The sequence below is a fragment of the Schistocerca piceifrons genome, chromosome 1 (genome assembly GCF_021461385.2).
Source record: "Schistocerca piceifrons isolate TAMUIC-IGC-003096 chromosome 1, iqSchPice1.1, whole genome shotgun sequence".
In the NCBI taxonomy this organism is placed as follows: domain Eukaryota; kingdom Metazoa; phylum Arthropoda; class Insecta; order Orthoptera; family Acrididae; genus Schistocerca; species Schistocerca piceifrons.
This window is the reverse complement of record NC_060138.1, coordinates 658,360,518-658,373,414: the sequence shown is the minus strand read 5'-3', so window position 1 is coordinate 658,373,414 and position 12,897 is coordinate 658,360,518. Positions and strand designations below refer to the sequence as shown.

Sequence of the window (12,897 nt, the reverse complement as noted above, 5' to 3'; positions counted from 1 at the left end):
TACAGTAACAATGCCTTGCAGACAGGCGCATCAACAATATGCACAGATGTCAACATGTGGGAGTGGGCGTGTAATTGGGCTCAAAGAAGCCGATTGGAGGTATCGGCGAATCGCTCGAGATTTGAATAGGAACGATGCCCGTATTCGACTATGTTGGTAGCAATGGGTGCACCATGGTCGAACACAACGTGGAGAAAGAAGCAGTCAGCACAGAGAGAGTACAGAACGTGAGGACCCAGAAATCTCCAGAGAGGGACTCCGACGTGTAATGGTGCTTCAGTGACTACAAGACCCATTAACTGGTGACTCACAGAAAGGGGGTTGAGCTCATTGCACCTCTTGTGCCGACTACCATTGACCTCTGTACAATAACAGGTCTGTCTGCAGTGGTGTCGAGCACATTCGGCCTGGAATCTCATTGACTGGGTTCGAATGGTTCAAATGGCTCTGAGCACTATGGGACTTAACATCTGAGTCATCAGTCCCCTAGAACTTAGAACTACTTAAACCTAACTAACCTAAGGGCATCACATACATCCATTCCTGAGGCAGGATTCCAACCTGCGACGCAGCGGTCGCGCGGTTCCAGACTGAAGCGCCTCATTGACTGGGATAGAACTATATTCAGTGATGAGTCCTGCTTCAAACTGAGCTCCTATTACCAGTGAAGACGTGTCTGTAGACGACTTTGCCAATGGTGGGATTCTAACGTAATTGCCCCCCGCCGTACGGCCCAACAACCAGGAATGATCTGTGATGCCATTTCACTTCATAGTAGGACCCCTTTGATTGTCGTCCACGGCAACCTTTCAGCGGTATGTCGACGATATTCTACGTCCCGTTTTGTTGCCTTTTATGGCATGTCATCCTGGACTTACATTTCAATAAGATAATGCCCGCTCGCACACGAGCTGCTTGTCTTCGTGCTTTCCAAACCCTACCTTGGCCAGCAAGGTCGCTGGGTCTCTCCCCAATTGTGAACGTTTGGAGTATCATAGGCAGGGCCCTCCAAGCAGCTCGGGATTTTGACGATCTAACGCGCCGATTGGACAGAGTTTGGCACGATATCCCTCGGAAGGATATCAAACATCTCTATGTATGAATGTCAAGCCGAATAACTGCTTGGATAAAGACCAGAGGTGGATCAAAACATTATTGACTTGCTCAATTTGTGAAGCTCTTTCTCTTGAAGAAATCATCCAATTTTTCTGAAGAACATTTATTTTTCTGTAGATGTACATCACATCTACCAATTTCCGTGCCACTCGTATAGTTCCTTCATGGTGTGTATTTTCTTTGTCTTAGAATGTATGTTATTAGAGAAATAAAAAGGAGATTGCAAATAATATATTTTTAAAAGCATTGTTAAGTAGTTCTGTGCAGACGATGTCTTCCTTGACTTCGGAAAAAAATTCTTCTGCACGGTATTGGTCCAACAAACCGAAATGTAGTGCATTGTCTGGAGTTCCTAATTTGGAATGAAAATTTTAAATATTTGACTGTACAAAGTATGTGAGACTTTGAAAGTATAGCATAATGGTGTTTTGAAAAGATTAGATCACCAGTGTTTACACTTCGTTTCAAAAACGAATAAATAATTAAGTTGTAACATACATGGTCCGTTTTTATTTGCCAATTTCTTGAGAATAATATCCTGAAGTAGCTCATACTTAGAAAAAAGTTTTCACTTAACGTATACGTACTCGAAGAATACATTAACCTCTCACAAAAAAGTTTTTGAGAAACCACTTTAATGATTCATGCACATGAACTGGAGTTTCGCAGTAGACATATTCTGAAATGAACTATGTTGTAAATAATCCAGTGACATTTTGAATGAAGAATAGAGTTCATCCTGTGCAATGACGACGAAAAAGTCGTCACTCTTCATGCGTCAGAAAGCAGTTAATTAGGCAACGACAAAAACCTTTAGGTAGCCTCAACGTTATCTTTACAGACAAACATAAAATCCCTCTTCTTTAGAACTCACTGTGTTCTATAGAGCTATTTGTTGTAGAAATTAACAACCTGTGTGGTGTAAGAATGACATACTCAACCATGCTATTTTTCCCTATTGTATCTATTTAGCAGAATAAACAGCAGCATATATATCTAAGTAAATGATGTTAAACTGCCAGTAAACTGACTATTTCACATCCATACATTTTGCGCGAGTGATGTGTGCGACCTGTAAATAAAGCGCTCAGTTTGTTTGGTGCTGTGGTCGTGTCGCGGCCTGTGCCGTTATCGCACATCGATTGTGCGTCTCGCGTCGGTTACTGCCGCCTAAACGGCAACAGCCTTGCTAATGGTCACCATTATGGACGCCTGTCGATGCTATCCCAAGAGCGTGGCGTCCTAGTTTCAAGTGACAAACCGAAATCATTGCTTACGATACGCTACACTCAAGGGGGTGCAATGTAGGTCAGTACACCTTTGTAAATGGATGGTGGTGCAAGTACATATTATCTTTATCTGCAGCTCATGTATTCCGATATGCAAATGTGTTTTAATGCTGCTGATACTGTCTATGGTTAATACACAGTATGTAGTGAACATGTGCTGTGTTTAGTTAGCCGCTACTTTCAGTGAGCAGTCCACGGCGTTGTCTCTTTCTAATTTCTGCTGTTCTATCTTCGGGATTTCTTTGGGTGTGTACTTTAAATAGAACTGTCCATTTTCCTCATAATTGGAAATTGCGGTATGTATTGCCGATCATCCATGTCTGAATTAACATTGGCCACCTACGGACTACATTATTTTACCTTTTTTTTGTATGGGCATACACCTTAGCTGTCTTGGTTCGTACGCCTCGCTATGTATTGAATTTTATGGGTGCTTTAACTTCCGTCTATCATCAGTAGCGGTATCGTTGTGAGATTGAATGTCGAATAAAATCTGTACGCTTGCCTAATGTCTTGGCGATATGGTCTTTTTTTCCCCCTCCGACAGCCATGTGGGTCAGTGGCTAAGACACTGGACTCACATTATGGAGGATTAGGGCTTTCGGTTGTTTCCCAAAGCCGATTGAGGCGAATGCCGCGACGGTTCCTCTAACAAGGACACGACTGATTGCCCTTCTTCGTTGTCCTATCTGCGCCTCTAATTAGATGATCAGTCACACTTCCTTTCATTCTAGAGACAGTCACAGATCATGATTACAATTATATTTAGTTGTGGCGTTACGTTTGGCGAACACTGCATGTCGTGAACACTTTGTTCGTCTAATGCTGCCTTTGGCATATACAAGGTGTAAATTTTAAGTTGACAAACCAGAATAACTCGAAAAATAAGCATCATTCCAAAAAAAATATGTGTACAATCCAAAGTAGATTATTTTCGAGGGGGACATCTTTCTGGTGCTAAAATTAACCCGCCACCCTAGCCCACTGGGGTGGGGTGGGAGGCAACTTTAAAATTTCAAACGGGAACCCCCATTTTTATTGCAGAATCAGATTCTACATAAAAAAACTACGTACATTTTGCCTTAAACATTTGTTTTGATTCTTGGTAGTTGGCGCGGTAATTCAAGAAAATCCATATTCTCAGTTTTACGTGGAAAATGGTTGTGGGTAGATAAAAAAACACTTATTTACTTCGTAAATCTTGATTCGTTTAAACTAAAACTCTCCGTCTCTCCTCATAGCGTGGAGTTTGAGAGAGAGGAACTAGAGTTTTATAAATGTTGACCCAAATATTAAATTAATATTTGGGTCAACATTTGTAAAACTCCAACTCCTCTCTCTCAAACCCCACCCGATGGGGAGAGAGGAAGAGTTTTAGTTTTAGTAAATCAAAATTTACGAAGTAAATAAGTATTTTCTATTCATCCATAACCATTTTCCACCCAGAAATGAGAACATGGATTTTCTTGAATTGCAGCGCCAACTATCAAGAATCAGAACAAATGTTTAAGACAAATTGTACGTAGTTTTTTATGTAGAATCTGATTCTGTAATAAAAAATGGGGGTTACCATTTGAAATTTTAAAGTTGCCTCCCAACCCACCCCCATGGGGGCCTAATTTTAGCACCAGCAGACGTCCCCCTAGAAAATAATCAACTTTGGATTCTACATATTTTTTCGTCTGAAGCTTATTTTTCGAGTTATTCTGGTTTTTCAACTAAAATTTACACCCTGTATAATCCGAAGATCAAGATATGGCTGAAGCCGTTGATGATTATGATAATATAATGTGACCGTACGTCAAATAAAAGAGATGTTTATAATTTATTTTTCGCATAGAATGTTTTTTTCAAACCCTCATCGTCTTGCTTCTTATTTTTCTATTTCTTATTCGTAGACGTAAGCATCACGTTGTCTGAACTGCTGCAGCCTCACACTTGCGCTTCGTGCTGCCGTAACTGTGGCTGTCTGTACCTTCCGCTCATGAAAGACGTTACTTGTATGTTGCAGGTTCGAGCCCCGAGGCGGGCGTGCCCGACATGACGGTCATCTCCGACATCGACGAGCAGGGCATCAACAAGAACCTACAAGTGCGCTACGCCCGCGACCAGATATACGTATCCTTTCCGCACAGCACTCTCATCTGTCTTTCTGCCCCTGCTTCCCAAGGTAACTGTGTGAGCGCATTGTTAACTGCGTTTTTCTGCTCCTCTTAAGGAAATGAATGTTTTATTTATGATTATGAATTTTTACGGAAAAAAGAATGCTTTTGTTTCAGCTACTACGTTTATATAGTAATTAACTGCTAGAAAAATACAAAAGGTTCTATTCTTTTGTGCCATTCTTAATGTGCTGAAGAAGACAAACACCAAGCAAATGGCAGTATACTAAACCTACGTCACAGAACATGACTTCGATCATCATCATCATCATTATCGAATTCGACAGAATCGTCGGGTCAGTGGGAATTAGGTTTGTCATACGGAGACGTACTGTTAGTACTCTGTGGAGCCGACACGTTGAAGATCTTCAGCGGCGACTAGCTAATTCTGGACCACGGAGTCTGAACGGGAGGAACGTGGCCGTGACGCGCCGTACAGCAGCTTGCCTCGGTCCACAGCCCTAGCTCGATGGTGCAGCACTGCAGAGGGATGGAACAGGTCAACTTCGGGCTGAACTGGTGACACTCATTCCTCTGTGTCGGTCGGTTGCCAGTCTGCAGTGAGCTGGCCATCTGAGTTGCAAAATATGACTTTTCGAACTAGGCCCCCCCCCCCCCCCCCCCACATCAACTTCACCTACAGTGATGGCAATATTTGTGGAGATAATCCACCGGTTACAATGCAGATGTTGCTGGAGTTTGAAATGCTAATTTTATAATCATCAAATCGTACATTTTGAAGTCATGTTTCATACTTATAGTATTTGCAGTTTTGAAGGGTCTTTGTTACTTTGCGGTGGCGCGGTTACTTCCCTCCATTATCTGCACTTACCTGTGAACTCGTCGCAGCAGACCGCCGGTAGGAAAGCCGAACAGAAACCTACCGTACTACAACTAGCGCCAGGCTGCATACAACGTAACTATTCCAAGAATCGGGGAAAGAGCTTAATTTTGAGTGAAAGGTGGAAATACCGGCAACACTTCGGTATATTCAGCACATTGATAACGTACACGTTCAAAACCCTTTCATTCACGTTAGCAAGTTTATGGTAACGTATTTCCCGCAATCTGAACAGCTACTAAGAACGGGTTGTTCTTAAACGAAAATGCTCGCCATACTCTTAAGTTTATTGGTGTCTAATGCACTCAAGTTTTTTAGTCACCGATCTGCTCAATATGCCACGCGGAATTACTGTCTTTTCTCATACACAAAATTACTTGAAAAACCGTACGTTTTAAAAAACCGGAATAAACATGCCTTCACTTTAAAACACTTTTGAAACATGTAGCACAACTAAAACCGGCAAATTATAACTTCCTCCGGAGCTCATACAATACACGACCGTACCATTGAAAGGCTGGGCTCCGACTACTTTAGATTGCTGTGAGCATTCTCTATCTCCAAGAGAACAGACGCGTGAAGAATACTCCGTTCTGATTGGTCAATTTTCTTTAAGACCAATAGAAAAACATTATTCTTCCGCGTTATTCCGCGCTTTTCATGACTAACCAATCAACAAATAACACATTTTCGAACTGTACTTTTTCCCGAAATAAATATTTAACGTTCTGATATTTTGTTTATACTTTATGTTATCAACTATTTTCATTTGCTCTCGAATTAGCTTTCCTTTTGCCATAAATTTACTTAACATATTATGATACAAAATTCATCGTCGTCTGTGTTCACAGGGTCTTAAAAATTTCTCACGATAGCTCGTACAGCGTTTATCAGTAGAACAATGATTTACATATTTACTTTAACCACATTCACGCATCATTCACACTACTAAAAGCATATACAAAACTGTACAAACATTAAATAAACAATAAAGCCTTCAAGACTTAAAGAGAACAGTTCACAAAATCATTCTGTTGACCGATTTCTTGAATGTCTTCGTGCACCACTGTCCTCTAGCAGATGAAAATTAGAACTACGTACTCGACTGAACCCGCTTCAGACCATCTGCCACTGTGCACTCATGAGTCATGCTCCCAATACACAGGCTCTAGACTGGAGCGATATAAGAGGCCACGCCTCAATGTTTCATGTACATGAGCAGCTAGCCTTGTATTTCTCTAAGTTTTCGAGATCGCTTGACTACAGATTTTATTGAAATTGATACTAAACTTTGTTTCACAAGTTTAAGTTTGGTGCGGAAGCGAGTTTGTTGAATGGTAATGGATACAGGCTCTCTATCCAAAGAGCCGTCAGGTGCTTTTCCTGTGGTGATTTAGCATTTTGGCAGATGTTTACAGTTTCGTTTTTGCGGTACAATAAAGTCGATTTATTTTCGTAACTGGAATTGTATAGCGGTGAAGGAGTGGTAAGGTGTCGGGCTAACAATAATTAGTTCAAATGGCTCTGACAAGGGAACCTCCCCATCGCACCCCCCTCAGATTCAGTTATAAGTTGGCACAGTGGATAAGCCTCGAAAAACTGAACACAGGTCAATTGAGAAAACAGGAAAAAGTTTTGTGGAACTGTGAAAAAATAAGCAAAATATACAAACTGAGTAGTTCATGGGAAGATATTCAATATCAAGGACATAAGAAACGCAGGACCGCTGTGGTCTCGTGGTAACGTGAGCAGCTGCGGAACGAAAGGTCTTTGGTTCAAATCTTCCATTGACTGAAAATTTTAATTTTTTTTTCAGTTTATGTGACAAACTCTCATGTTTTCATCACTTTTTTGGGAGTGATTATCACATCCACAAGAAAACCTAAATCGGGCAAGGTAGAAGATTCTTTTTACCCATTCGCTAAGTGTACAAGTTAGGTGGGTCGACAACGTATTCCTGTCATGTGACGCACATGCCGTCACCAGTGTCGTATAGAATATATCAGACATGTTTTCCTGTGGAGGAATCGGTTGACCTATGACCTTGCGATCAAATGTTTTCTGTTCCCATTGGAGAGGCACGTCCTTTCGTCTGCTAATGGCACGGTTTTGCGATGCGGTCGCAAAACAAAACACTAAACTTATTACAGTGAACAGAGACGTCAGTGAACGAACGGACAGATAATAACTATGCAAAAATAAAGAAAGTAAAATTTTCACTCGAGGGAAGACTTGAACCAAGGACCTCTCGTTCTGCAGCTGCTCACGCTACCACTGGACCACGCCGCTCCTGAGCTCACACTGTCATGATGTTGCCTATGTTGCCCATGGACTACTCAGTTTGTATATTTTGCTTATTTTTTCACAGTTCCACACAACTTCTTCCTGTTTTCTCAATTGATCTGTGTTCAGTTTATCAAGGCCTATCCACTGTGCCAACTTACAACTAAATCTGAGGGGGGTGCGATGGGGAGGTTCCCTTGTGAGCACTATGGGACTTAACATCTGAGGTCATCAGTCCCCTAGAACTTAGAATTACTTAAACCTAACTAACCTAAGGACATCACACACATCCATGCCCGAGGCAGGATTCGAACCTGCGACCGTAGCGGTCGCGCGATTCCAGACTGAAGCGCCTAGAACCGCTACCGGCCAGCATATGAGGATTAGGCTGAAACAATAGAACAGCAAATCCCATGTATACGTGGTTTGTAAAGCAATGTACAGCGTCTTCAATGAAGACAATTTGGGATACAACTCATTTGACTTGCCAATGGTGCTGAAATGTTCCGCAGAAAATAACAGATAACCCGTTTCGGTAATTACCACAGAAAGCTGTAACTTACGGGACTTATATAGCATATGGCAAACTGTGTTGTATTAAAATGTCGTCACGGTCGACCTCTACATTCTTAGTCTACGGAATGTGAACTACGATGTCCGACTTATTGTTGTTGTTGTTGTGGTCTTCAGTCCTGAGACTGGTTTGATGCAGCTCTCCATGCTACTCTATCCTGTGCAAGCTTCTTCATCTCCCAGTACCTACTGCAGCCTACATCCTTCTGAATCTGCTTAATGTATTCATCTCTTGGTCTCCCTCTATGATTTTTACCCTCCACGCTGCCCTCCAATGCTAAATTTGTGATCCCTTGATGCCTCAAAACATGTCCTACCAACTGATCCCTTCTTCTAGTCACGTTGTGCCACAAACTTCTCTTCTCACCAATCCTATTCAATGCCTCCTCATTAGTTACGTGATCTACCCACCTTATCTTCAGCATTCTTCTGTAGCACTACATTTCGAAAGCTTCTATTCTCTTCTTGTCCAAACTAGTTATCGTCCATGTTTCACTTCCATACATGGCTACACTCCATACAAATACTTTCAGAAACGACTTCCCGACACTTAAATCTATACTCGATGTTAACAAATTTCTCTTCTTGAGAAACGCTTTCCTTGCCATTGCCGACTTGAGCGGACGAAAATAGGTGTGGGACCACCGTCACAGCTTTGGCGTACATAACACGTGAAATTGGTTTAAGAAGTTTTATAGCCGCCGATATAGGTAAAAGTCTTGTGGATGGAGATAAAGTAAAGTCGTATGGCATAAATGGCTAGCAGACCTCGAAGGGCAGGCTCGGCCGCCTAATTGTTTTCCCTATTCTTCGCGCCCGCATGCACCTTTCCCCAGCGATATGTGAGAGCTGTGTGCGTAATTGTATCTGTTAGGTGCATGTGACTGAAATGTGCAGTGCAGTGTAATGTTTGCGTTATATGATGATGAGGCAAGGGAGAGGGTGAAATGCAGTGCCGGCAGATAGGCTACGCCTCTGGAAGAGCACTAAGGGGGACGCCGAGCTTAACTTCCCCATACGACAGACTGACACCGTCAACAGTGTCGCATGCCCTCAGTTCAAGATACACTGCGGAGAGGACTGGAACTGAATCTAAGACATCTGGCGCGAAGACTGGTGATCAAGGATACACCCCCCCCCCCACCCCCGGTCCTCCCTATCGTAAAGGCAAAGGGGGAAAAAGTCAACATGGCGCGGCGTACCTGGGCGGTCACCCATCCACATAATGACCATGCCCGACGGTGCTTAACTACGGTGATCTGACGGGAACCGGCGTATCCATCTCGACATGGCCGTTGATGTGAATGCCGGTGTAAGCACTAGTAAGGAACATCCGAACGCGCGAAGCGGTGTACGGCAACTGCGATCGGCGACCAGTCGCTGAGTGTGCGTTTATACGTAGTCAGCAGGGTTGAGTAGTTCGGTGAGTGGTTGACGATGAAGTTGACCGAGCGAGGTGGCGCAGTGGTTAGCACACTGGACTCGCCTTTGGGAGGACAGCGGTTCAAACCCGCGTCCGACCATCCTGATTAATTTTTTCCGTGATATCCTAAAATCGCTTCAGGCAGATGCCGGTATGGTTCCTTTGAAAGAGCACGGCCGACTTCCTTCCCCATCCTTCCCTAATCCGATGGGACAGATGACCTCACTGTTTAGTCCCCTCCTCCAAATCAACCAAGCAACCAGCAACAATGAAATTGTAAGTTCGTGAAGACAGATGATGTGGACAGTGCAAGACGAAATTTCATATCCGCCACAGTGGAATCGGAAATGCAAATAGCAAAATAGCACCCGACGCGCCGTGACGGGTTTCCTTTTGGCGTCGGGACGTGCTCTGCCGGCCAGAATGCAGAGCAGAGTCGGTGAGCCGTCAGGCAGTCACCGTCGCCAGACGGGGCGTCCATTAGCGAGCGGCGAGCCATTTGCATGCGCCGGCCGTCCTTGCTCTAATTTCGCTAATGCCGCGCTTCCTATCGGCCGCGGAAAGGGAGGCGGCGCGCCCAGCTATTAAGCCTCCCCCGCCGCGGTCGTCTGCGGCGACAGTCGCGCCATCTACTCTGTCCGTGAGGGTAGCCCGGCGACGTCCGGTGCTGGCAGCGCTGCACTACTGGGCACTCAGGTTGTCGCGTCCGACACGGGTGCGAAAATCGAGCAAAATATTTTTATATCAGCATCGAAGCGGTTTGCTTACCCTTCGTCACGTACAGTGCGTTTTTCTAAACTGCGATGGAGATCTGGGCGAAGTTTCCCATCCTCTTCCACGCTCTGTGTTCGGTGGTTAACCAATTTGGCATGATAGTTTCACGGCTAAAAGCAAGACTATGAAGACTAGCGCTTCGACCGCCAGTCGCCTATGCATTTAAGACGAATTTCACCTCTGGTAAAGTAAGAAAAGGAACTCTTTACGATGTGGCTCTGAGCACTATGGGACTTAACATCTGAGGTCATCAGTCCCCTAGAACTTTGAACTACTTAAACCTAACTAACCTAAGGACAACACACATATCCATGCCCGAGGCAGGATTCGAACCCGCGACCGTAGTGGTCACGCGATTCCAGACTGCAGCGCCTAGAACCGCTCGGCCACTCCAGCCGGCACTTAACGATGTGGTTTGGATTCAGGTTTAGCTATAGGACCTTTGTGACAGTCTGGTTGCTCTAATTCTATCGAAGAAGATGGAAGACAGGACTTTCAACGGAACTAACCGTTCAAAGACATTTTCAAGTTCTCCACCTCGGCTGTTTTTGAGAAGGATTCACTTTATTATATTTTGCACGACTGGCCAATTTGGACCTTACAGGCAATTTTCAAGCGCAGTTGGTGTCGGTGTGTTTACAGTTATCCAGTCGTGCAAGATACAACGAACTGAGTATTTCTGAAAGGTGGCAGATGTGAAAAATCTTTGAATCCTAAGAACATAAAAAAATATATAATTTTTAAGTTTTTCACATAATTAACCTTTATTATCCTAGTAAGCCACGAATACAAGAAGAATTTAGCAAAAAGTAAACAATCAGTTGTTTTAAGGTGGTAGTTTCACTTTGGAATCACTCGGATGTGCAATTTTCAACCAGAGATCATTTCATGTGATATATTTGGAAGAAAATACGCGTTTTTAAGACAAAATCCCACATTTCGAAACTTCCATGAATGCATAACACCTGAAGCAAATCATAGTCCTAAATAACAAACAAAAATTGGCCTAAAATTTAATAAATGTTGTATCACAACTACAAGCTGTACCGGTGGTGTCATTTCGATATACTCGTAAAAGCAGTAGTAGAAACTAAAATTTACGTTGCAATAACTTAGAGATACTGACTTTTCACTGCCAATGATATTCTTAATACAGCCACTTCAAAAAATTTAAAAAAAGCCGCATGTCCCAATCTCCTACAATCACGTATCACAATCTTCACGCCGACTGTTGCTTTGTACCCTATAGGTGATTTTCGCTACAATGCACTAGATTCGTATAACTACCTCAGTGTACCAGTAGAAGTCTCTCTCTCTTGTAATAGCATCAGTGGTTTCACGCGAAAGGAACTGGTGCCTCAAAAAAAGAAAAGAATAATTATAACAATAATAATAAAACCATTGTTTCAGGCAGAAACCATTAGGGCCCAAAGGGTCAACGAATATTCAGCTGTAGTACGCCAGATGAGGAAAATGATCGACAACTAACCGTTTTCATGATAGTACTATTTAATTACGAGACTCCATTTCCAAAGTATTGTCCCGCTTTATTCCCTGTCGCAGATTATTGTGCATTTCTTTTTTCCTCTAGTGTTCGTCCTCTCCCTGTCATACACATTCCGCAACCAGCCGCGTAAGGCAAAGTCTCTCGCATAGCTGGAAAGTGCCTATTGTGTAGCAGTTTGGCAGCATTGTAGGCAGAAGATGCCGTCAAATCTTGTGGTGAATTATGATCATTACCCCTGCGCATGAAGCAGATATTTTGTAGGCCGTTCTGCTGATAAGACTTCGAGACGTAACACGTGATGCCAGTGAGGAGTGTGTCCCAAATTCCTAAAATTAAATAGAATCGTCTCCAATTAAACTGCATCATCCTCCCCGCCACCACACCTATCTTCCTATCGCATCTTTGCACGAATGAAGAACAATTACCATTGCCTTATTTTCCAAACAGCATTTACTTCATATCCCCCTTTCTTTTGTATCTGTATTTACACAATATCGATAAGCAGAAAATATTTGAAAGGAAAAAAAATACAAAGGTTAGATATCGACGTCGATACCCGTAGAAATCTTGATTGTTAGAGGCTTAATGCTAGCACTGAAGAACAAAGACAACGGAGAAATCCTGCAACTGATATGACTGATTTCATTTCACTGACATATCTCCAGACAATCACTTTTTCATTTAGAAAACTGCTTAGAAACGTCTCCACATGTACGGAATGTGGTGTGAGAGAGGCTGCGCACACAGCAAGGCCACTGGCTGGCTGGCTGACGTGCATCTGCGAGTTCCACCCTCTGCGCAGCTGCTGTGTGCAACGTCTGACTTTGCCTCGTGTCAGCCGCATGTTCAAGCCGGTTTTGCTTTCCGTCTCTTGACTTACTAACACGACGAAAGATTGTGATGGATTTGTCCTCGAGTGAGCTAATTAA

General features: G+C 43.2%; 1 protein-coding gene across 1 annotated transcript in view; it reads left to right on the top strand.

The window, feature by feature from the left end:
* LOC124805426 (myosin-I heavy chain) overlaps window positions 1-12,897 on the top strand; it is an 804,788-nt gene that overhangs the window by 202,451 nt on the left and 589,440 nt on the right. The window contains exon 2 of the mRNA XM_047265991.1: window positions 4,417-4,523. Within this exon, the coding sequence (XP_047121947.1) occupies window positions 4,417-4,523 (107 nt within the window). The remainder of the gene's footprint in view (window positions 1-4,416; window positions 4,524-12,897) is intronic.